The sequence below is a fragment of the Danio rerio genome, chromosome 5, assembly GCF_052040795.2.
Source record: "Danio rerio strain M-AB ecotype USA chromosome 5, GRCz13ab, whole genome shotgun sequence".
In the NCBI taxonomy this organism is placed as follows: domain Eukaryota; kingdom Metazoa; phylum Chordata; class Actinopteri; order Cypriniformes; family Danionidae; genus Danio; species Danio rerio.
The window spans coordinates 67,812,596-67,840,060 of record NC_141025.1 but is presented as its reverse complement, the minus strand read 5'-3'; the positions used below and the strand labels follow the sequence as shown (position 1 = coordinate 67,840,060).

At 35.1% G+C, this 27,465-nt stretch overlaps 1 protein-coding gene across 16 annotated transcripts in view; it reads right to left on the bottom strand.

Annotated features, from left to right (window-relative positions):
- tmem132e (transmembrane protein 132E) overlaps window positions 1-27,465 on the bottom strand; it is a 1,079,249-nt gene that overhangs the window by 53,828 nt on the left and 997,956 nt on the right. For all 16 annotated transcript variants that reach the window (XR_015490395.1, XR_015490396.1, XR_015490397.1 and 13 more), the window contains 1 exon segment: window positions 25,687-25,879. Coding sequence is in view for 13 of the 16 variants with exons in the window: in XM_087252404.1 (XP_087108530.1) it covers window positions 25,687-25,879 (193 nt within the window). In the remaining 3 variants the exon portion in view is untranslated.

Here is a 27,465-nt window from a genome sequence, read left to right as displayed (position 1 = left end):
TTTTCTTTTTATATATAACTTTTTTTCTACTGTTTATTTATTTATTTTATGCATTTGTGTATTTAATATTTTATCTTATTTATACACTTGTATTTGTGCTTTTTTAATACTTTCTTGTTGATGAATACAACTGCTGTGTGGTTTTATGGTGTATACGTTTCTATATTTACAGAACTATTATGATCAAAGATGAGCTAAAAATAAATAAATTTAAAAAAAGTTACAAAATTTCTGCTTGGAAGATAATGCTTATTTAATATTCGAATGGTGATTTTGACTTTCCCAAAACTACACATGAGCAACATATGGTCACATATTGTTTCAGATTCCCCCCACCCCTCTTAAAAAACTTTATTTTTGATAATTGATGCATTGCATGATTTATTAATTTTCTAAATTATATTCATAGAAACATATTTAATAGAAATAATGTACTGCTTTACTGCTCTGAATAAATTCTGTGAAATAAAATGTCAAACTATTAGTGAAATAAATCCCACTGTCATTCAAGATAAATGATGTAAAAACATTATAAAAAAATACTTGTTCTAATTCATACTTATTAGAATATAAAAAAATAATAGCGGATCATACTACAATTTGATCAGAACTTAAATGATTGAAATCTTGCTGACAAAAAGGTAAAATCAGGATAGTGACAACGTATAAAGACTTTAAATTAAACTACTTCACAACAAATAACTACTAAGTAGTATTTTGGTTGATTAAATACTTGCATGTAATTAATTGGTGTAATGACATTTAGAATTACACTTTTGACTATCCCTTACACTTTAACCCACCCTAAAACTTACACACACACACCAACAAACCTGTCCCTAATCTTACCCATATCCCACCTCAATAGAACTTGAAGTGTTCTGCAATACATAATACACAAGGCAAGTACATTGTATTTACATTGTGATGTAAGTCCATAGTAGTTATGGCCACTTAATATAAAGTGAGAGCATATTTTGAAGCTTCACTGTGACCCTTAAAGTTATTTTTCGTTATGTAATCAAATTATTCTTGTTCTAAATTTACCTGCAAATATGTATGTATAATTTTTTATAATGACAAGTTAGTGAGTGTTTTTTTGTAAATCATGGTAAACATGGTAGCTGTTATTTTTGGCACCATAAAAATCTAATTAAATCTGATTTATTACAAAAAACTGAACTCAAAGCTTTATGATTCCTTGTTTGATGCCTGAAAACCTCTTTAGGTCTCTGATCCTAGATTCATCACAAACATTTTCAAGACAAAACAAGTACACATACAAGATTCATTAAAATGACACAAAGAGACGTCTGTGCTTGGTGCATGAATCACAAAAAGAGTTACAACAGACAATGATTTGTTGAAAAGAGGGGCAAAATCGTCCTGACATCACAACACAACTGAAGTTACTACTTGTGACTCCACCATCAACAATAACAACGTGGATTAAACTTGCAAACAGTCAAACAATGCAAACACATTCATTATTCATGTTTCGCTGAATGCTGGGAAGAGTTCAAATGGGGTTAAACCACACAACCAATGCAATATAAAATGCAATGAGATTCAGTTTAAGTGTGACAATTATTTATAAGGAAATTAGTGGTTTTTTTTTAAACACAGCTGTCATGGATTACTTGCTTTGAACCAAAAACAAATCAAGTCATATTCAGATTATGTACTTTTGATTTAAAATTTATTTACCTTACAGCCTTATGATGACATATATTTTCATCTGACAAATATTTAAACATACTTTAAAGAACTTTGTGCCATTTAAACGCCATTTAAAAGTTATCAAATAAACACATTTTGTGCAATGAGAAATACTGTAATCATTTTGTGGTAACAATTAAAGTTAGTGCATGAAAACATTGGGAAATGCTTTTCTTACTTAAATCCAGTGTTTTTAAAAGATTAATTAGTTCTAGTTGATAGTTACTTTTCACAAATAGTAACCGAGTAACATAATTATACGGAAAAAGGAAAGTAACTTTTGTGTTACTTAAAAAAATATAAATTGTCAAATGACTACAAAATAAATGTAAACATTGTACAATAATCTACAATATTTTAATGTTGTTGTTGGATAATGTGAGAGACAACGGCAGCATGTCCTCGACTATATATCTAGATATTTGTAATGTGAAGTGGATGCTGACAACGAAGTTCAAATCCAAATGCAGGTTTATTAATAGGAATGGTCACAAAGGCAACAGTCAACACAGGGGCAAACAAATGTACACTGGAACTCCAAAGTCATAGTCAGATAAACAGGCGATTGGTCAGTACAGGCAGGCAGCAGAGATCATAAATAAACAAAAAACAAGGCGAGGGTCAAAAACACGGCAAAGCAAGGCAAGGAAAACACGTCCTAATGTTAACAAAACTGTTAACAAGACTCAGCAATGAAGTGTGAGTGTTTGTGTATATAGTCCTTGTAATCAGTCCATAATCTCCGGCTATGAGTGAATGCAATCAGCGGAATCTGGAACAGGTGCATGTGAGAGGTGCATGACTGGAACTTGTAGTCCATGTAATGGCGGGTTTATAGTTCTAAGTGATCTTTGTGTTTATCAGTGATCTGCAGCCACTGGAGCGCTGGTGATCATGAAAATATTATTTTGATCAATTGTTTAGTTATTAGTGTTTGAGGGGAAGAATATTAGGTTTTATTTGCTTTGACGTCGTGGCTTCGTCTCCTCATTTGGTAGCAGAGCTCATGTTATCACCTGTGTAGCCACTAATTTTGTGGTGGCATGTCATGACGTTATGTGTTTCATTAGATAAAAATTACTTGTCACTAACCCAGAGAGACACTTTTTTTTTGTTTGCTGGGCATAAGCTGCACAATACATAAAAAAATTCCTGCCTTTTACCTCAACAAAGTAAAAGCAGTGCTTATATTTCAAGTTTGCAAAAGCAACCTTTGAACTTGGTCATTGGTGTGTGAGACTGACTTTGCATGTGCTTGTGTGAAAATCTGCCCTACTCTGCCTCTGATTGGCAAACAATGGAAATGTGCTCTAAGCCAATCATCACGTTCTTAGTTACGCCACGTTCACCGACATCATCACTGGTTGATTATGTGTCCCACCCCAGCCCCAAACACCCCATATGAAGAGAGGTCCTATGGCTGAGAAAGCCTCTGCTTGCATGAAAACCGCTTTAGCATTCTCAACTATAGTAACACATAGTTATATATAATGTAGCACATTTTATTGTTAGTTACTCGTTACTGAAAAAAAGTATTGCAGTTAGTAACAGCATTTATTTAGAGCCTTTAAACAAAATATAAAATCAATAGGCATTCAATGGACAAATAGAAAATATATATATTTTTAAATAATGTTTTTTTATTTGTATTTTTTACAAGCTAAATAATTTTCCAGTGGGGTGAGAAAACTATTCTTGCTTTTGTTTTGATATAAGATAATTTTACTTACCTACTTGTTTTAAGAAAAAAAAAACGAATTGAATTTTGGCTTATTCACACTTAACACAAGAGTTCACACTTAACTCATGATTTAAACATAGCTTGTTTGGTATGCTGGGATCCTCAAGCTCAGGGCTCCCCCCATTCCACAGGATGAGGGGAAATTGAGCTCAGGTAAATCTCAAACTTCCCCGCTGCTGAGGCCAAGGTGAACTTCTTAAGAGTAAGACATTAGAAAAAAAGATTTAGGTTTATTTTATCTACAATATAGAGCATTTTTGGATGGTGGGAGAAAACCAGGGAATTAAGGGGAAACCCACGCGGAAACGGGGAGAACATGCAAACTCCACACAGAAATGCCAGATGGTCCAGTGGGAACCCAACGCCATTGGTATTCTTGTTTTTAGGCAATAGTGCCAGTCACTAGGCCATCGTTCCTATATATATGTATATATATATATATATATATATATATATATATATATATATATATATATATATATATATATATATATATATATATATGGTGACTTGGGATCCTTTGATTGGAGGATCATGATTAGCTAATGTAGGCCAGCAGAGTCATTACTGAGCATGTGCTCCTCTCGAAATTAGTTTAAAATGAAACTTCACTTAGTTCTGAAAACAAAACAATATTTTTAGTCGCCTAAAAAATGATTTTAGATATATGAACTAGAACGAGACAAAGAAAAATAAGAAAAGCCTTTTTGCAGTGCATAAATCAATACACAGACAAGTGAAACCACTGTAACAGTGTCGCGACCTTCATTTTTCAGTTAATTGTGTCTTGTGTGCTGTTGTCAAGGACAAGAATGAGAATAAATGAGCTTAATGACTAACTATGAAATAAATAGCAAGAGCATCTTCAATAATTCCACAAGATATACCATTGAACGCAGGAATATTTCAATAGATGAAGCATTTAAATCAGAAAATGGACAATCAGAAATTAAAAGAGAAGAATGCATGAAGCTGGGAGAAAATGAAGCAAATGTTGTGTCTTTTGTGACAAACTTCAAATGAGATTGAGGCTCTCGGTTCACTTTGAATAAAACCTCCTGGGCTATGCCTGTTATAGTACTCCACTGTAATGGATTAACTTTTAAAATACTCTTTTCCTGAGCTTACCAATTTAAAAGTTTCCCTGTTAGATGACACATGCAAATAAATCTATGCTTTCAATTACATCTCAAAAGCTGAAGCCAATTAAAGAGCACATTGGCTTCACAATTGCTTTCCAAGAAAAATCAATTCATTATTTTGGATAGAATTGCTGCAGGGATGTTGCACAACTAACTGTAAATTATTTCCCTCGTGGCCCAGAGGAGTAAAGCAAAAAAATACGGATCTCTCTCTCCCTCTCTTTCTCTCTCTCATGCCTCAATCAAAACAGCATATTTGAGGAGATGCTTTCCATAGAGCTCTTCTGCTTTGAAAAAAGACCATTTAAAATAGCAGAAATGAAAGCGTGCGAGCATGAATGAGAAATCTGCAATCTTGTTTGAACTGCTTTTCAATCAACATCACTGGAAGGTTTTATATTTCTAGAGTGCCCTTTCAGGTCGTCAGGGTTGAAAAATAATGTATTCCAAACAAAATGACTCGACGCTTTATTTGGCGAAGCTTCTTTTCTTTTAGCTTTGCTAAACTGCTTTAAAGTCCAAACCAGGTGCGACACCGGTAGTTTTTTTGGCCCATGATCATTTTGAAAATTTGGTTCACAAATCACATTCAAGGTCACTGTGCAAAAGGCTAAGGCCACCTGCAGCGCTGATGCTTTAGCAAAGCTTTAATGATCACCAATATTTCGGTCTCTTCATTTAGTACAGTAAGTACAGGAAAAAAGCAAACACCTAACAAGCAAAATGTCTTTTTCTGGCATAAGTTTGAGAGAACAGTTTTTCTAACTTTTGTCAAAGTAAAATGCATGTCATTTGACATTGTCAAGGGGTTCTTGCCATGGAGTTGCCATAGCAATGGGTCAAGCTCTATTGTGTACTGTTTTCTGGGGATTTTAAATTTATTTTTGAAACCACTTATTTGGAATTCCATGAATATAGACACACATTTTTTTTTTTGCCATTTGCGAAAGTTTAGAAATGGCTCATGGTAGGGGTTTGTGGTCCATACAGATCAATTGTTATCCATGTATCCCCTACTAACTGCATTCCTTAGTGGCACATACAGTTGTCAACTTAGTTTTTCAAAATTGTCCTAAGAACAAAAAAAAGGTGTAGTAGAAAAGTTTTAGGACAAATTTGATGAAAAGTTTTGATCCATTTTTAAATGTTGACTACTGTATAGACAAAGTCCTATATAATTAGGTCCATAAATATGGGGACATGGACACAATTCTTCTTACATGTTTGGCTCTATACCAACACAATAGATTTTAAATGAAACGAACAAGATGTGCTTTAACTGCAGACTGTCAGCTTTAATTTGAGGGTATTTATTCCAAATCAGGTGAACGCTGTAGGAATTACAACAGTTTGCAGATGTGCCTCCCACTTGTCAAGGGTCCAAAAGTAATTGGACAATTGGCTTCTAAGCAGTTCCATGGCCAGGTGTATTATTTCCTCATTATCTCAATAACAATGAGCACAAAAAAGGTCCAAAATACATTTCAAGTGTGCTATTTTATTTGGAATCTGTTGCTGTCAACTGTCAAGATGAGATCCAAAGAGCTGTTACTATCAGTCAAGAAAGCCATGATTAGGCATGTACATAAGTATTCACAGCCTTTGCTGCCAAAGGTGCATCAACACAGTATTAAGCAATTACAGCTTCAAGTCTTTTTGAAAATGATGCCACAAGCTTGGCACACCAGTCTTTGGGAATTTTAGCATATTCCTCTTTGCAGTACCTCTCAAGCTCTATAAGGTTGAATGGGAAGCGACGGTATACAGCCATTTTCAGATCTCTCCAGAGATGTTCAATAGGATTTAGATTTGGGCTCTGGCTGGGCCATTCATGATGCTGCCACCACCATGATTCATTGTAGGGATGGTAATAGCCTGGTGATGAGCGGTGCCTGGTTTTCTCCAAACGTAACGCCTGGCATTCACTCCAAAGAGTTAAATTTTAGTCTCAACAGACCAGAGAATTTGGTTCTAATGGTCTGAGAGTCCTTCAAATGCCTTTTGGCAAATTCCAGGTGGGGAGTGGCTTCCATCTGGCCACTCTACCATACAGGACTGATAGGTGGATTGCTGCACAGATGGTTGTCCTTCTGTAAGGTTCTCCACTCTCCACAGAAGAACACTGGAGCTCAGACAGAGTGACCATTGGGTTATTGATCACCTCTCTGACTATCACCCTTCTCCCCTGATCACTCAGCTTAGATGACATGCATTGTCAACCCAGGGACCTTATGTAGACAGGTGTATGCCTTTTCAAATCATGTCCAATCAACTGAATTTACCACAGGTAAACTCCAGTTAAGCTGCTGAAACATCTCAAGAATGAACAGCGGAAACAGAATGTACCTGAGCTCAATTTAGAGCTTCATGGCAAAGGCTGTAAATACTGATGTACATGTGATTTTTCATTTTTTTTTATTTTTAATAAATTTGCATCAATTAATTTATTTTATTTTATTATTATTATTTTTTTTTAACATTGTCATTATGGGGTATTGTCTGTAGACTTTTGAGGAAATAAATGAATAATCCATTTTAAAAAAAGGCTGTAACATTCAAATTCACAACCTTCTATGTTATACCTGTGTGCTATGATCCTGTTTCTGTAAGTGTGTTTTTGTTAATAAATAAGTGCTTTCTGAGAAAGTCTCGATCGTCTGTGGTGACCATGTGACAATATAAAAAACGTACCCATTGCTCTTTTTAGTGATTTACTTTATTATTTGTATTATTTAGTTTGTAACACACACAAACATACATTCTCTTTAACTTAAGCTTTACTCATCACATGACTGCATCACACATTGTGCTGATTCATCCCATGTTTACATTCTGTCTCTTTATTCAAGTTTTAGCATGGGAGAAGGAACCAGATGAAAAGGGTCGTAAATGTTCGACTTGCAAATAACATCTGAATTAGGTTCTCTTTAATATCTCCCCACTGAGCAAATGACTTATTAGCTCAGAATTACTCTGATAGCCTTAGCTGAAGCTGCATAATCATAATTTTCGTTCAAAGTGCATTACTGGCCTGCCTGCCTTGTTTAAATGGAAGTTGCGGGCACTTACGCTAAGGAATAAAATTTATTACAGGCCCATGCAAAGGCTTTTCATCCCATAGCCAACCGGCTCAATTCTTTGCCTGACATCTCATTTTTATGCAAGGTAAACTTTAAAGGTCAACAGCATCCACCCACTGAATTTACTTAATTGAGACGATTCATGTTCAGAAAAATCCTATTGTGCTTGTGTTGCCAGCTGCTGTCATTTCCTCCACTCTAAGCAAAAAGCTAAACAGATGGTCATGGACACACGGGGACTTTCAGAAAAGGAAGCTGATTCAAATCCAGGTTTATTTTTGGCAAATAATAACTAAGCACACAAAAGACTACAGTGATAACATCAAAATATAACTCTGAGTTTATTAAATCCCTCATCCCTTAAAAAAATGGTCGTGACGTTTCAGATGATAATTCCATTAACTTTACACATTCACAGAATACCATTTTATTACGTAATACAGCTGTATGAGTGCATTACATATAAAAAGTACGAGTGCGTTTGTGTGTGTGTATACAGTTGAAGTCAGAATTATTAGCCCCCTGAATTATTAGCCCCCCTGTTTATTTTTTCCCCCAATTTTTGTTTAGCAGAGAGATTAACACATTTCTAAACATAATAGTTTTAAAAACTCATTCCTAATAACAAATTTCTTTTATCTTTGCCATGATGACAGTAAATAATATTAACTAGATATGCTTCAAGACACTTCTATACAGCTTAAAGTGACATTTAAAGGCTTAACTAGCTTAAATAGGTTAACTAGGAAGGTTAGGGTAATTAGGCAAGTTATTGTATAATGATGGTTTGTTCTGTAGACTATCAAAAAATATAGCTTAAAAGGGCTAGTAATATTGACCTTAAATGGTTTTTAAAAATTAAAATCCACTTTTGTTTTAGCTGAAATAAAACAAATAATACTTTCTCCAGAAGAAAAAATATTATCAGACATGCTGTGAAAATTAATTTGCTCTGTTAAACATCGGTTGGAATATATATATATATATATATATATATATATATATATATATATATATATATATATATATATATATATATATATATATATATATATAAAATAAATAAAAAAATCAAAGGGGGGCTAATAATTCTGACTTCAACTGTATACTAATTTTCCTCCGGCTTCCTCCCTTATTTACCAAGGGTCACCAGAGCGGAATGAATCGGCAACTATTCCAGCATATATATATTACGTAGTGGATGCCCTTCCAGCCACAACCCATTACTGGAAAACACCAATACACTCTTGCACTCACACATGCACTCATACACTATACCATTTTAGGTCAATCCAATTTACCTATACTGCATGTCTTTGGACTGTGCGAAGGCGAACACAGGGAGAACACACAAACTTCTCACAGAAATGACAACTGGCCCAGCCGAGACTTTAACCAGCAACCAAGGATGTGAAGCTGATGCGCACCTCTCAAAAAATATAATTACTGGTGCAATGATGCGTAGCTCAAGCTCTGTGATTGGTCAGCTTGGTAGCACTCAGTGTCGCCAACTTAAGGGCTTTGTCACTGTATTTAGAGACTTTTCAGACCCCTCTAGTGACATATTTTAAAAAGTGATGAGAAACAAATCCCGCAACTTTTTTTTGGTGTTACTTGAGATTTGTGTCTATACTTTACTTGACTTGACTCTGTGTCTATACTGTACTGTTTTCCCTTGTACCGTCCAACAGATCTTCTTCTTTGTTTTATAATTAACAATTTAATTTGACCGTTTATTCTTTTCATTTTCACAATCACAGATATTTTAGTGACCGTTAAAACAACTATAATGATATACTGTATTTAAACAGCAATACATTTAGTTAAATGACATGCATACATAAAGCGTAATACAGATATAAATGCCTCTTTATTAACCAGAGGCTGTTTAACCAACAGAAATGGTTGGAGGTGATGACTTCAATAATATATGTAATCTAATATGACGTCAGAAATATGACGTAATCTAGCAACATTAAGCGACTTTTCGGGCAGAGCTTAACACCTTTTCATTGAAAATAGTTGGCAACACAGGTAGCGCTGAGGAGTGCGAGCGGGGGTGAGAGCTGCTTGAACCCGTTGTAGTGACTGTTTACAAATGTCAAACTTAGCTGTTTTTGCATGTCTACCAGTTCCTGCCTCTGAATGAACATTTCGGAAGTTGCAGAGCAACACTAACAGCATGCAGATTCATTCATTTATTCATTCTCTTTTCAGCTTAGTCCCTTTATTAATCCGGAGTCGCCACAGCGGAATAAACCGCCAACTTATCCAGCACGTTTTTACGCAGTGGATGCCCTTCCAGCCGCAACCCATCTCTGGGAAACATCCATACACACTCATTCACACGCATAGACTACAGACAATTTAGCCTACCCAATTCACCTGTACCGCATGTCTTAGGACTGTGGGGGAAACTGGAGCACCCGGAGGAAACCCACATGAACGCAGGGGAGAAAACTCCACACAGAAACGCCAACTGACCCAGCCAAGGCTCGAATCAGCGACGTTTCTTGCTGTGAGGCGACAGCACTATCTACAGCGCCACTGCATCACCCAGCATGCAGATGTACTGTATAAATGCTAAGCTACGCGCAAGGCATGCGTCGTGGGCCACTCCGATCACTCGACACAGTAGTATAAACCAGCCTTTAGGGGTAAAATATACTGAACTGGGATTGGGCCCAAGTCAAAACTGATCTAATTGGTTTAAACATTAAGCTGCAAAAAGCAAATCTAGTTTTAACTGGTCTATAACTTGGCAAATGGTCGTGTAATAAGTGGGATATTCAACAGCTTACCGTGCATTAAAGAATTTGAGTGCACTTGGCAAAGGCAACAACCCTCCGCTTCACAACGGACAGTTTTTTTGCCTTTGTGTCATGCATTTAAATTATTTTAATGCATGGCAATCCTTTTATTATTCTTCATATATTCATATTCATTTTCTTTTCGGCTTAGTCCCTTTATTAATCTGGGGTCGGTACAGCAGAATCAACCGCCAACTTATCCAGCACATGTTTTACTCAGCAGATGCCCTTCCAGCTGCAACCCATACATGGGAAACATCCATACACACTCATTCACCCACATACCCAACAGACAATGTCTTTGGACTTGTGGGGGATGCGGGAGCACCCAGAGGAAACCCACGCCAACACAGCGAAAAAATGCAAACTCCACACAGAAACGATATGAATAAATCGTAATATGAATAAATCATAATCTGAATAAATAAATAAATAAATGCAAATAAATCATGTACATTTATGTATTTTTTTTCAGGTCCCACTCATCATGCTATTCTTTCATTTTTTTTACCATAGAATTTAACATAGTTCATATCAGAAAGACACTCCTGCAGCACAATTTAAAGCAACAGCACAAAAAAAGAGGTCAATGTTGCCGATAAATTCCACCTGAATCATTTTAAAGTGACAGCAATCTGCAAGCGTGTGGTTGGCAATGCAAATGGCAGTATCATTTCGTTGGCGAGCAGTATTTACAGTGACAGCGAGAGGCGATGGCTGGAACCGGCGGCTCAGATGGAGACAGGCAGCTTTGGCTGTAAATAACAGCAAGGGAGCTTTTGCAAGCCATTAAACACTTCACACACAGTCAGAGCAAGGTAAACCTGATCCTCTTATCAAAGGCTAGAGGAGACCAAAGATACAGGCATTTCATGCAAGACACTATGAGCTGACAAACTGGTTTTATTTTTTTCTGAGGAATTTACAGTTGTCTGGGCTATAAATATCCAGCTTGATATGCAACAGCAAGTGTTTTATGAATATAACCGAGTGGCTTGCAATATCACATGGGATAATATAATTTTTATTTATGTATTTGTTGCATAGCCTTCTTATTTATGTACAACTTCTTTATTTATTGTCTTCCCTCGCAACAATTCAATAGCATAATATTCTTTTTTCTGACCTGTACTTATTTAAAATGCATTAAACATTAATTAATTTATTTATAGTTTTCAAACCTTGAGGTTTAAAGTACAATGGCAAAGTATAGCAATTTCAAATGGCAATTAAATAGTGTTTTGGGGCTGTATTGTAATCCATGAATAGAGTCTTTTAATGTCAACAAACAAAGGGTACGTTCAGAAAGTATTACAATTTTATACCCTTACATTTTTCACTCTTTGTTATATTGCAACCATTTCTATAAAATGATAAGTTCATTTTTTTCCCTCATTAATGTACCCACAGCACCCCATATTGAAAAGAGTAAAACAACAAAGGAGTGGCTAAACAAAAACTCTGTGACTGTTTTTGAATGGCCCAGCCACAGCCCTGAATTAAACCCAATTGAGCATGTCTTGAGAGACCTAAAATGGCTGGCCATCAATGTTTACCATCCAACCTGACAGAACTGGAGAGGATCAGCAAAAAGGAAATCGCAGAGGATCCCCAAATCCAGGTGTGACAAACTTTTTCTATCTTTCCCAAAAATACTGAAGGCTGCATTAGATCAAAAGAGTGCTTTTACTAAATACTAAGTAAATGGTCTGAATACTTAGGAACATGCATATATATATATATATATATATATATATATATATATATATATATATATATATATATATATATATATATATATATATATATATATATATATTATTATTTTTTTTTTTTTTTAACAAATCAGCAAAAATGTCAACAATTCTGTGTTGTGAATGTGGAGGTTTGTGTTTACATTATTTAAAAAAAAAAACAATGAACAAATGATTTTAGCTAATGGCTGCAATATGACAAAGAGTGAAAATTTAAGGAGGTTTGAATGCTTTCTGCACTCACTGTATATATCTCACCGGCCACTTTATTAGGTACACCTGTCCAACTGCTTGTCAACACAAATTTCTAATCAGCCAAACACATGGCAGAAACTCAAGGCATTTGAGCATGTAGACATGGTCAAGACAATCTGCTACAGTTAAAACTGAGCATCAGAATGGGAAAGAAAGGTGATTTAAGTGACTTTGAATAGCATGGATGGTCTGAGTATTTCAGAAACTGCTGATCTACTCGGATTTTCACGCACAACCATCTCTAGCGTTTACAGGGGGGTATTCCAGAAAGCTGGGTTAACTTACCATCTGCTAAAACCTAAACTCTCGGTTGATTTACCCAAAACCTGCTTACCGCGAGTATGTTGGTTCCAAAACAGGTGACAAGAGTTAGTTAAATCAACCTCCTTAAGATAACCGCGGGTTAATGCGCGTGCACGGCACACACCTGAAGGCATTTTCAGTAGATCGCCGAATACACGAGTCACCATAGAAAGTCACGGTGAGAAAAAAAGGGCAACGCACTTTACAGAGGCGAAGCTGAAGGTTTTAAACACAGAGATTACACATCTGCTTCAACGAAGGAAAGAAATAAAGAATAAGAAATAGATAAGAAAATAAAAAATAAATAATAAGAAAATTTATTAGTTCATTAAATTACACATGCCACCCTCCATTTTATTGTAATGATAAATTAAACTACTCTTTAACATCCTTTTTGAGTATGTTGTGTAACCATTCATGCATTTATTTTTCTTGCCATTCATTTCTTAAGGCCACAATATGTGTATTGACTAATAAGGCTTATAGAAATTGTAATCTTTCTGGAGCTAGAACTCTGTCCAAAGTCATTAAACACAGAAACATTATCATAAAAGGTAATATTTAATTACTGGAGCTCTTTATTTAACACTCTAGAATATTCTTTCTGACATGCAGCTAATAGAAAGAGGCCTGTCTAACTGCTGTGTCCTATAATAAAGGCTTTTCAGTGGTTGAGTTTTTCACTTAAACCACACACTCTGTCACTGTTGTAAGTGATTGTTGTCAGATAGCTTTAGGTTCTTTTTATTTTGCATGCAGACGAAGTTCCTTCTGCCTCAACTAACAAGCAGTGTAAGAATTTTCTGCACTTTTCCATATTTGAATATTACTCTTGGATCACAAAATCTTTTATCTACATATTTAAATTCTAAAGTAGCTGTATAAGGTCCATCTTCAAAGATAAAGTCACATGAGCATCAACTTAAGGTGAGAAATGTCTATGAAAAATATGTTACACGTTGAAAGGTGTGTGTATAAAGCAGTGTACAAAATCATTCATTTTATTTCAGGAAATGAAGAAATGAATAGACCAAACTATTTGATTAAACATAGTTTTTTGACTAATTATATATTTTTAGCACTCTTCCATCTGTTTTGTCTGCTTGGGTCACTGAGATTTCCTCTGGGTCAGGCTGCAGGTACGTGTCATCGTATAAGGCAGAAAAGGGTATCTTTTGTCCTCCAGCAAGTAACAATGTAGTGCCCAGTAATTTATAATACAAATATAATAAAAATAAACATTGTGTTAAGCAACATTTGCTTTATAGTTTTTTTTTTTTTTTTACTATATTTGTGTTATACACTTGAATCATTACTTCCTGAAAATCAGCCATTTAGCCTAGTGATGAGGTGGGGTGTGTGATGAGCTGGTAAGTGGAAGCAGTAATAAGTTTAATAGTTGAAACACCAAAAGATTAAGGATAGAAAATTAAGTTGTACCTGCACACTTATACTTTGGACAAATTTTATATTATCAGTGTCCTTTAGTGACTGATGGAGCTTTAAAATCGGCTGCAATTAATGCACACAATAGCATTTAGAAACCCTGAAAAAATATTATATTAAAAAAATGTAGGTGTGTGTGCGTGAATGTTTATATAAGAACGACGTCCTACATCTTAAATTAAAGATATATTTTCCTACAAAAGACAAAGCTGCCACTTATAATATTATACAGAAAAATGTGAGGGTGCAGAAGGAGAGAAAAAACCCAAGATCTGTTAGTGAGATTCGAACTCGCTCCGTTGTGCGCTCTGTTGTTCTTTATTGACGCACTGTCCACTACGCTATTCCCGTGCTCTGAATCATCTGTGTAATGATACGGAGTAATGTATGACCAAGGAACTGTACAAAAGTGTAAAAAACAGTTCAATGCCAGGCATACTGTACAGGTGGTCATGCTGCCACATTGTACAGTTGCCTAAAATGCCCTGACGCGAATACAAAGAGCTGCACTAAATGTTTTTTATGGTAAGCGCAGACCCGCGGTTTGTCACATTTGATTTCAAAAAGGTTTGTTAAATACATTAACATTATGAATTTGGTTATGAAAAAAACTATGCACTTATAACCCTCTCACAACGAAAAAACTTGTATCTGTGTGTCCACATCCATAAATATTCTCATCAAAAGAGCACGCAATGCTCAGTAAACTCTCTGAAACAGACAAACTCTGAAACATAGCAACTTACTCTCTGAACATAACCTGCTCCGGAGCAGGTTATCTTCATAGAGTAAGTTGCTATGGCTACTTAACATACCCAGAAGTTACCTCCGATTTTGGAACCAAAGTTGAGGTTATCCACCTACTTACTCTCAAACTTACCCGGGTATGTCACATAACCTGCTTTCTGGAATAGCCCCCAGAGAATGGTCAGAAAAAACAAACAAAAAAAAACATATCCAGTGAGCTGCAGTTCTGTGGGGACAAATATCTTGTTGATGTCAGAGGTCAGAGGAGAATGGCCAGACTGCTTTGAGCTGATAGAAAGGTAACAGTAACCCAAATAAGCATTCGTTACAACTGAGGTCTGCAGACGAGCATCTCTGAAAGCACAACACATTGAACCTTGAGGCGGATGGGCTACAACATTAGAAGTCAACACCGGGTGCCACTCCTGTCAGCTAAGAACAGGAAACTGAGGTTACAATTCGCACAAGCTCACCAAAATTGGACAATAGAAAATTGGAAAAACGTTGCCTGGTCTGAGGAATCTCAATTTCTGATGCGATATTCGGATGGTAGGTTCAGAATTTGGCATCAACAACATGAAAACATGGATCCATCCTGCCTTGTTGGCAGTTCAGGCTGCTGCTTGTGGTGTAATGGTGTGGGGGATATTTTCTTGACACAGAGCCCATTAGTAATAATTGAGCATCGTGTCAACACCACAGCCTACCTGAGTATTGTTGCTGAACATGTCCATCCCTTTATGACCACAATGTACCCATCTTCTGATGGCTTCTTCCAGCAAGATAATGAGCCATGTAATAAAGTTTGAATCATCTTAGGCCGGTTTCTTAAACATAACAATGCAATACACTATACTCAAATGGCCTCCACAGTCACCAGACTCAATCCAATAGAGCACCTTTGGGTGTTGTAAAGTGGGAGATTTGCATCATGGATGTGCAGCTGACAAATCTGCAGCAACTGCGTGATACTATCATGTCAATTTGGACCAAAATCTGAGGAATGTTTTCAGTACCTTGTTGAATCTATGTAACGAAGGATTAAGGCAGTTCTGAAGGAAAAAGGGGGTCCAACCCGGTGCTAGTAAGGTGTACCTAATAAAGTGGCCGGGGAGTGTAGTCCTACTATTGTCACAATGACATTTAGTTTCCAAAACTTTTAGTAAAACATGATTATCAGTATTATCAGCATGAGAAAAAAATGGTTCATTTAAAATTGTTAGATTATATATTAACATTTGGGTGTTTTTGAGTCAGAAAGTCATGAACCGCCTGTCTAAAAGTTCAGTAGGTTGATTAAAAAATAAATAGATTTTTCTGACTCTAATGTCAGACTTTGCAGGATTAAGCAGTAAAAAGAGTCTATTATACATCAAAGAGGGTCAAGTTTTTACTTGAATGTCTTAATCTGTCCCTCAGGTTTACAGCCAGAGGAGAAAAAAACATAAGGTCATCTTGACCTCGCAATATAGCCGGACTATTCCCTAGTCCAAAATGCTGTTTGTGTGTGTTCGTGTGATACTTGCCTCGATTGGAAGGCCACATTATGTTTTATTTATGATGTACTATTGCTCATGTAAAGGCAACACGTCCTCTGTCCCCCGTGTGCTTATCAAGGGCCACCTTCACCAGCCAAAACTCTTCTATTTCAGAGAACATGCAGAGCTGATCCGGTATGAATGCTAAAGGCTTCTCTCTCTGGCCAGGCTTGAGAGAGCAGTTCATGTTAATAGAGGCTAAGAGACTGGCTATGTGGGGTTAGATGGTTAATTGTAGCCACATTGAGCCTTCTGAGATAAACACACCTGTCACTGTGATTCATATGACTGAGACCACCTCTGAAAATTACTCAGAAGAATAAGAATTTGGAATTCGACAGAATCTGTATGTAACATGCATATATTTTTTGCATGTTAAAATTATAGACTGAATAAAAAATATGGATGCAATGTCTTTGATATCACCCGTAGGTTTCGGAATTCTGCAAATTAAGCTACAAGTGGGCAGGACCAACCGTTACAACGTGTCAGTGTGTCATTGTGATGACTAAAATAATACATAATCTGAAATTGGCAAAGGAATGTGGCATCGGTGGAGCTACAAATGCCTTGTTGCACATTCCAATTGTCTTTTCTTTGGGTGAAATGCTCAATGTGTTCATTAAATGCCTCTTTCATGTTCTGGCCACATGCTCTTGGTTGTATAATGTTTTAATGGTCCCACTTCATATTAAGTGGCCTTAACCTATATGTACTTTCTTTTGTCACAGTGTATTTATTGTGTAAATACACGTTTTAACATTGTACTCATGTGTGATTAAATACCTGCATGTAAATACATCTGTAATTAATTGTTGTAATTACATTTATAATTACACTGTTGACCATCCCTTACACTTTAACTCCCCCTTAAACTTACCCATAACCCCAAACCTGTCCATAATCTTATTTGTATCCCACCTCAAGAGCACCAGAAGTGTTCTACAATACATTATGATCATGTTAAGTACATTGTATTTATATTTTGATGTAAGTACATAGTAGTTCTGGCCACTTAATATAAAGTGGGACCGAGGAAAATGCTAATTACCTCCAAAAACCTCAAATGTAGTCAGTGTTAATGAATGCTAGGCTATTTATGAAATACAGGCACAGCACTGTTTAACAACGTTTCGGATGCCTATGTTTTATTGCCTACAGTAAATCAATGTGTCAGATTCTGGAGTGCATTAACACTTTAAATATAATTATAAATAATAATAAATGCATTGTTTTAAATTAAACAAGCATGTTTGTAAATGGAACTGAAGAGTTCAGATGCAAAAACCACTAAGTGCCGTCTAAAATTTCCATCAAAAATAAGCATTATTCTCAGACTCCTTTATTATGTTGAGTTTTGAAGACCATGAAAAGAAATTATTCACAAAAGGGAAATTACTGAACCTATACATTGAGAAAAATTATCAATTTAAAATAAATTCAGATGAGATTTAAATGTTTTTGCATCTGAACAATTCAATTATATAAAGATATACTGTTTGAATCACTCATCAGAAAATATAGCCGGACTTACGGTTTGTGAACACAATTAACTGCACAACATGCCATATTATTTGATAAACGTAATAAATAAATCCCAACAGCAAAAGACTTAAAGGCCATAAAAAACAAAAATATAAATATAATATGTCAAGCTTAGCGAATTAACCCAGATGAGGTGATGTGAAGGTGAGCAGCATATACCCGTCACTCAAGTGCAGTAATTATGCACTAATTAAAAGTAATTATGCAGTATTTAAAATTAATATAAATTAAAATAATTCACTAATCATATTTGTGATGAAGAATAGGACATATTAGCTATATCAGTGGTCTTAAACTTCATCTACGCTCTGCATAGTTTAACATTCCATTCAGACCTGCTTAATAGCCTGTATTAGTCTTGAACACCTTGATTAGTCTGTCAGCTGTGTTTGATTAGGGTTTAGTTAGTTAGTTAACTATTAGCTAACTAACTAACTAACTAACTAACTAACTAACTAACTAAATAAATAATTGTAAACACCTGCAACAGTTATCCTCCTAAAGTAAAGTGCTATTTTGGGCTTTCCGCCTGGATTTTGCCTACTCGAATTAAAAAGCTTCCCAAATACACACACAAGGGGTGTAAATGCAAAAGTTTGGTATCATTTTAAAGAAATCCTTTTGACTTTTTATAAAACACATGTTGTTATATGTTGTATGTGTTATAATAAACCCCACCAAAAAAAGAGGCGTTTTTTTTTTTTTTTTTTTTGTAAACTTAAATTTGAAAGTGTACTTTTTAGGTTCTGTGTGGTCTAGGTTGCCGTAAATAATTTTGTCGGTTTCTGCACATGCAAGTAATCATAGGAAAAAAGAAAAATGTCTCGATCATAATATATGCAAATGTTATTCTATTCCAATCGATGAGAGAACGTAATACTTATAGGGGTATTGGGCCAGTATGGACCTTTAAAATTAAAAAGATGCAGAAGTAAATTATGTCACGAACCAGGTACCAGGTACGCAGAGTTTAGGAGATTACATTGGACAGTTTAACATGGGGATTGACCCCTTTTTGGAGCAAGCCTCAAGTGGTCAGTAGATGAACTGCAGTTTCAGTCATTTTCATGTTCACATCTATGTCACAATTAAAACAGTAAAAACTAAACCTAAACACTACACCTAAGAAAAAAAAAGGTTCTTGGCTTTAATGGTTACATGAAGAACCTTTTACGTTCATGGAACCTTTTTTAGCAAATCTGGTAGAGTTTGAACTTTCCATTCCAAAAAAAAAAAAAATAAATAAATAAATAAAAAAATTACTTAATTTTTCGTTGCTCTTCTATTTCAGTTGGTGTCTTTAAATGATGGTCAAAATTATAACATGTATTATGTATGCTTTTATCATTGCTATTTAAAATTTTAGATGCTGTTACACATCATATTTAATACTTTTGATTTTTCAAGTGGTCTCAGAAAATGAATGCCCCAGTATATGTGCACCCTCTTTTCACTCTCTGCTTTTGTATCTTGGAACTTATACATGTAAACATGATCATTTACACTTAAACAAAAACTGCCGTTTTTGAATGTGTATATGCATGTGTTCCTATCTGCATCTGTATGCAGGATTTCAATTAGATGGCGTGAATGTGATCATGTTTGTGGGTGTATGAAGTGGGATTTGCTCGCCTAAATCAGTGCGGGATTCATTTCATGCTCTTGGCATACAGCACATAGGTTCTGCTATTGTTGTGTCTGCAAAAACCTCTTATACGAGCATCTCTGATTGCTTCCTACAGACAAATCCCCTAAAGAGGGCGAACAGACCTCTCGAGTATTTAGAAAGTGTATAAAATGCATCTTTTCAAGCATAAAAGGCCCACATAAACACATGGCATATTGTGCATATCACATATCTTCCAGCTATTGAACAGTCACATCTGTTTGTCTCACATTTTAGCTCCGTTTCAAAACCTATTGAGCTACCTCCATCTCTACTACCTACACTGGTAGTGTACCAGCTGATATAAACTGGCACAGCTATTGATTTGAAACGGTCTACACACAAAAAAATATGTTAATACTATATACATTTTTAAATATTACTTTTTGTGTAATGTCATCTTTTCCTAAGTACAATGAATACATGCAAGTGTAACTCATAACAGTAAGTTATTTGTGACTTCTTGAAGCAATGTCAGTTTTAATGTTTAAAACTACTAAAATACTGACCACTAAACTAAAGTAATAACTGTAAAAGTATGTTCTGCATATTAAAAGCTCCATGTAGATTTTCCTGACCTTATGATGAGCTTAAAGGCTACAGGAAAAAGGAAAAAATTATAACATGTTAAACGGGAAATGTTAAACACTTTATTCATATCAACCCTATTTTTTCCAGTATTTATTTAATTATAATTATAAAAAAAATTGAATACTTAATTTAATTAATGTTATTCAACAGTTTGTCAGTAGGGCTTGATTAACATTTTATTTTTTTCAAGAGGTCACACTGAGCTGATGATTGGTAATAAAGCGTGAAGATCTTAGAAGATTCTCGAGCCCGGGCTTCCTCCCATTTGAAGGGCGGGAAGGGAGTTTGAGCTCAGGTTGGTCTTAAGAACTCCCCTGTGTGTTTATGGCTAATGGCAAATTAGGAATTGCTATGGAGAGATATATTGCTGACTAAGAGCTCATCTCAAATGCCAAACTATATTATAGTTATATTTACAGTATTTTCATGACAGCAGCAATTATTTGGTCTTAAGCCTTTTTTAATCATTCTTTAATTTTTTTTCTGTTTTAAAAGTTTGTTAAAAGTTATTTTAGGAGGGAGAGAGAGAGAGAGAGAGAGAGAGAGAGAGAGAGAGAGAGAGAGAGAGAGAGAGAAAGAGAGAGATTTTGTGCATAATTACATTAATTAATCTGTATAATCACATTAATAATTCTGTATAATCACAGTAATAACTTGCATAATTACATTAATAATCATTATAATTACATTAATTAATCTGTATAATCACATTAATAATTCTGTATAATCACAGTAATAACCTGCATAATTACAGTGATAATCGTTATAATTTCATTAATTATTCTGTATAATTACAGTAATAACCGGTATGATTACAGTAATAATCATTATAATTTCATTAATCATTATAATCACATTAAATATTCTGTATAATTAAAGTAATAACCTGTGTGATTACAGTAACAATCATTATAATAACATTAATTAATCTGTATAATTACAGCAAAACCCTGCATAATTACAGTACTCATTATAATCACATTAATCTGTATAATTACAGAAATGAACAGTAAAATTACAGTATTAATCATTATAATCACTTTAATTTATCAGTTTAATTACATTAATAATAATAATTAATAATAATAATTATGTATTTACAGTAATAATTTATGGAATGACAGTAATATTCTGTATAATTGCAGTAATAATTACTAAAATGGCAGTAATTACCTTTATCATTACAGTTTTAATCAGTAAAATAAAATTACAGTGATAACTTGTAATTATGGTGCAAGAAATGACTGTTTTTATAGATTATATACAGTTTTTAATCTGACAGTTTATGTTATTTTACAGTTATTTTCTGCACCCCTGCTGCCAGAAAATTGTAGTTTTTGTGTTTTTTTTTTTTTTTTCAGTGTAGGAAAATGGAGGTGGAGTAGGAGTGAAAAGAGGGTTTCTTCAAGATGAAGATAACTGCGGTAAGAAACTCTGGGTATTTAAAGTGACTTAGGAATCATCTGATAGGTGAATCATGTGATAGCCAATGTGGAACCAGCCATGGTCAATCATAAAGACGTGATCCTCTCGAAAAGACTTTATAAGTAAACCACACTTAAATGTGGATAAAAAAAGCAAAATAAGAACCATTAAATTACAGACATTGACCGTAAAACAGACAGTAAATTACAGAAGTTTACTTAAATTTAAATGTCCTGTAAATGTAAGTAATTTACTGTCAGTTATTTTACGGTAATTGGCTATAATTTAACACCTGCCGGACAAAAAGGTATAAAAATAAAATAAAAAAAAAACAGATTTTTTTGGTGTGATTTTGATTTTTTCTATATTCTATATTCACTATCTCACTGTTTATTGAATGCTTTTAAAATAGAGAGGCAAGTTCTCTTTCAATATAAAATATTAATAATACAAAAAGTTGAATAAACAGGTTTGTGGCTTTTTTATTAATTCAGCATTTGTATTAAAAACACCTTTATGAACTAAATTGAATCAAGAATAATTAAATAACAATTAAATAAACATTTTAAAACTGTGAAGATTGTCCTGAGACTCGTACACTAAGCCATTGGTCTCCAGCTTTTGCTGATACTTATATTCAGTTATCTGCTTTGGATCCGTCTTTGAGTACAGGTCTATGAACAGGAAAACGGTTTCTCAATTTCTGCAGATATTCATGAGTGTGCGCCAAGAGCCCACCAATGATCCCTTCAAATGCTGCATACAGAAGCAGCTCACAAGGGTTTGGGATGTTCTTGGATTCATCTGAGTGTGTGTGTGTGTGTGTGTGTGTGTGTGTGTGTGTGTGTGTGTGTGTGTGTGTGTGTGTGTGTGTGTGTGTGTGTGTGTGTGTGTGTGTGTGTGTGTGTGTGCGCATGAAGGGAGGTCGTGAAAAATTGAAGCCTTGGCTCCAGCTCTGCCACAGATCTCAGCATTTCCCTCATGACCGCCTTGTTTTGTATTCACTTCTTGTTATTTGAAGCGCTATATTCTGCCTGTGCATGGGCTTTTGAAACACACAGATAGGTTTCAGCGGGGACGGAAGAAACTGACAGGTCAAAGCAACTTCCCTAGATGAAGAAAAGTGTCTTTTCTGCTGCACCTGGTCCCTGTGTACTGAATCATGCTTCAGCTTAAGCATACACAAATATTATGGAGGAGGACAAGTGGCTCCAGCTAACCATGGATTAATTTTAATACATGAATAATGGAGTGTCTTGCTTAGGAAGTGAGTGGATCAGCACTAGGGTCCATTTCTAGCTCTTTCAACAGACCTACTACCTTAAAAAGTGTATTTTCTGACTTAATTGAAAGAATTAACAAACTTATGTAATATTTTTGTATGGCGACCATTTCACACTAACTAGATGATTATTAGTTAGCATTTTTGGCTGTTTACTAGTACAAAAAAAGGTTAATATTAATGCCTTATTCTGCATCTGCAATTAAGAATTTGCTTTATCCCTTAAAGGGATAGTTCAGCTAAAAATAAAAATGTAGTTACTATTTACTTTTATGAGTATTTGTTGCTCTTACTATGGAAGTCAATGGGTAAAAGTTTTCAGCTTTCTACAAAACATCTGTGTTTAACAGAAGATAGAAACTCAAAGGTTTGAAACATGCACAAGCCGAGCAAATGATGACAGAATTTAGATTTTTGGGTGATCTATCCCTTTAAGTAGCCCTACACAGTTCTATTAATTGAACAAAAAGAAGATAGTTTGAAGTATGTTTGAAAATAATAGGCATTGACATCCTTACTAAAAAAAATTATAATAAAATAAAAACAGAAATATCATAGTCAATGGCTCTAGGCTTTCATCGTTCTTCAGAATACTGTTTGTGTTAGAATCAGGCCTGTGCTTTATACTTTTTTTCACATTCAAAGCATTCCTAGCTTAAGATCCCTTTATAGTTAGTTTCAAAAGCCCATCAGTATATATATATATATTTTTTTGTTGTTGTTGTACAGATGCATTTGACCACACACGCGTTTACACTGTGAATGCAATCCAATGCAATGCATTTTTATACACTAGAAGTGGTTAAAAGCTTAAAAAGTTCAGACCCTATTTATGCCCGTATTTAGTGTTTTCCTCTTGTTATTGACAAAAACACATCTTAAAAAGAGTAAAATGGGATTTAGGGGTAAAACAAAAAAAAATTATTCAGAATTTTCATCTCAATAAACCTTACAAAAAACATTTGCAATAAATAGGCTTTGATGCAACGGGTTGACCTTTGTTTTTAAGTTAGAAGTGCAGTAGTGCACAGTTACTTGCAAGAAATATGCTCACTGGAAATGTGTGATTTTAGCTATGAAACCCCAAAATATATATTTATACTCTAATAAAACAAAACACAACGGTCACACAGGCTTCAGATGTAAAAATACAAATGCAACACTTTTTTTTTTCTTAAAAATATGTTTCATATGTGTTTCATACTGTATGTGTTTCACATGTATTCCACATACCAGGGCTCTTTAGTGCAACCAATTAGGTCAACCCAATTTCTCAATAGTGCAACTTTAAAAAATCTGAGGTTGCACAGCCATATCACCCTGGAACCCAAGACTAGTTACTCACTGAAGCTAAGGAGGAAGAGCCTGGTCAGTACCTGGATGGGAGACCACATGGGAAAACAAGGTTGCTGTTGGAAATTGTGTTAGTGAGGCCAGCAGGGAGAGCTCAACCTACGGTCAACCTACGGTCTGTGGCCTATAACGCCCCAGTATAGTGAAGGACACTATACTGTCAGTGAGTGCCATCTTTTGAATGAGATGTTAGAGCAAGGTTCTGACTCTCTGTGGTCATTAAAATTCCCATTCTCTAAAAGAGTAGGGATTTAACCCAGGAGTCTTGGCCAAATTCCCTTCATCGGCCCTTACCCATTATGGCCTCCCAATCATTCCTCCACCAAATTGGCTGTATTACTATCTCTCCACTCCACCAAGCCTGTGTGTGGTGAGCGGACTGGCGCCATTGTCCTGTGGTTGCCAGCACATCATCAAAGTGTTTGCTGCACAGTGGTGTTGGTGTGGAGAGACCCCCCTCATGACTGTCAAGCTCTTTGGGTGTATGGCCATACATGATAAATCATTCATTCATTAATTTCCTTTTCGGCTTAGTCCCTTCATTAAACTGGGGTTGCCACAGCAGAATGAACTGCCAACTTGTTTAGCATGTGTTTTACGCAGTGGACACCCTTCCAGCCGCAACCCAACACTGAAAAACACCCATACACATTTGCATTCACACACATACACTATGCCCAATTTGGTATATTCAATTCACCTATAACACATGTCTTTGGACTGTGGGAGAAACCGGAGCACCCACGCGAACACAAGGAGAACATGCGAACTCCACAAAGAAATGTCAACTGACCCAGCCGGGGCTCAAACCAGTGCCCTTCTTGCTGCGAGGCAATTTATTCCAGGTGTTTTAATTCTACATGGTCACAGAGCTCTGATATATGCATTTGCAGAACCCAAACCTCAATATAACTTGCCTTAAAATCCAAAAAAAAAAAGCAACTGACGAATTCCAGTTGAATCCAGAAGTTGAGGCTGCTCTTAAAATGTGATGAGAACAAAGATACATTTCAGAAGGCTGATGTTTTGTGTGCGTAATATTCAGAATAGTTTCAATTGAATGTCCTGATTCATGCCCCAAACTTGTCATTAAAAATCTTTTGAATCGTCTATAAAGAAAATGAATGGGGAAAAATAATTCCAGAACCAAGACTGCTGAAAAAAAAAGACCTGCGGTGATCTATTGCATTACTGATTTGACAAGCTAAATTACATTTAAACTAGACTGAAGTGCAATCTCATACCTCATACTTTACGACCCTGGCTGGCAGGCAGGAAGAGCTTCTTACCATTGAAAGTGGAATGATGGCCTGGATGTCCTTCTGCACAACCGTGAGCTCGGTGACCACCTTCTCAGCATCCGAGGTCGGATTCTGGCCCCGGTAATCAATATTCCAGTTGATCCTTCTAGTGACTGATTGGCTGGTGAAATTCTCCATCTCGAAGTCTAGCTGCATGATTTCAATACTCCCAGCCATGTCCCTGAAGAGAAAAAACACTGTAATAAGTAATAAGAAGAAACAAAACAATGGCGATCCACCAAAACATAGCCATTATGCTCACTTATAGGAGTCTAATTAGGGTCAGGTATGCATTTAAGCTTTAAACGGCTTAATGTGCTGGTCATCAACGGAAACAGATGTTCTGTCATGTATTATGTGTTATATATCGAAACAATCAGCAAACTAATCAATCACAGAGCCCCATCTGTTGTTTGGGACTGGATTACAAGGGCTAAAAATGGGTTTGCATATTGCAAAGTTAATGAAAGAAATGCAAACTCAAGATGGAGTGTGCGTATGTGTGTATGTATGACCCAAGTGATGCCTACATGTAGAGGTTAATCAGGATTAATGGATTGAGCTGAGGTAGATTACGTTAAATACATGCATGTGTGTGTGTACAAAAAAAAGATGATGTGAGAAAAATGAAATGAAGTAATTAAAACTTAATGAATGCATTCAAGTGATCAGAAGTGACGCTAAAGGCTGTTATATTGATACAAAACATTTTAATTCTGTTGCACAGTTTTCATGATGCATGAATGGACGAAGGAACTAATAAAGGAACAAATGAAGGAACGAAAAAAATCTGGGGTTTTCCACAAAATATTAAGAAGAACAACTGCTTGCAAAACTGATAAACAAATAAAAAATTAGTCAATCAGATTACTTTAGATTATATTAGAATAAAAACTGAAGACTGGACAAAAATGAAAATTCTGATCATAATTCTAAATAATATTTTTTAAATAACCATAACTTTTGTATATTGCACATACACAATAAAACATTTTAAAGTATATTTGACAACATGATCATTCTCCTAATTGTCCACTGCAAATTTATATATTTATATAATTTATACATATATTTTATGTATAATTATTATAATTTATACAATTTATATAATTGTTTTTATATATATATATATTTTTATAAATATTATATATATATATATATATATATATATATATATATATATATATATATATATATATATATATATATATATATATATATATATATATATATATATATATATATATATATATATATATATATATATAAATAAAACACAACCCCCCACAGAGCTTGCTGAGGCCCCCTTGTGGGCCGCGACCCCCGCCCCCCCTGTTGGGAAATGCTGCACTAGACAGTTTACTTAAACTCTTTACTCTAACACTTACTTCTCTGAGTGGTCTTCAGTGTATTGACTCTTCATGTTGAATCGCTGAATGCCGTCTCGATTGGAAGTTGCTTTAGACAAAACTGTCTACTAAATGACTACATGTAAACGTAAATGAGTGCTATTTTATCAAGTCATCTGTACTGTCACTTAAGAAATTTAATGTGCAATTGATCATCCCCTGGTATTTTGTCCAAATAATTCCCATAAAAAAAGATTTTTGGGTCACACTTTACAATAAGGTTCCATTAGTTAATGTTAGTGCATTTACTAACATGAACTAATAATGAACAATACATATACAGCATTTATTAATGATAGCAAATGCGTTATTAAAATACAAACTCATGCTTGTTATCACTAGTTAATGCACTGTGAGT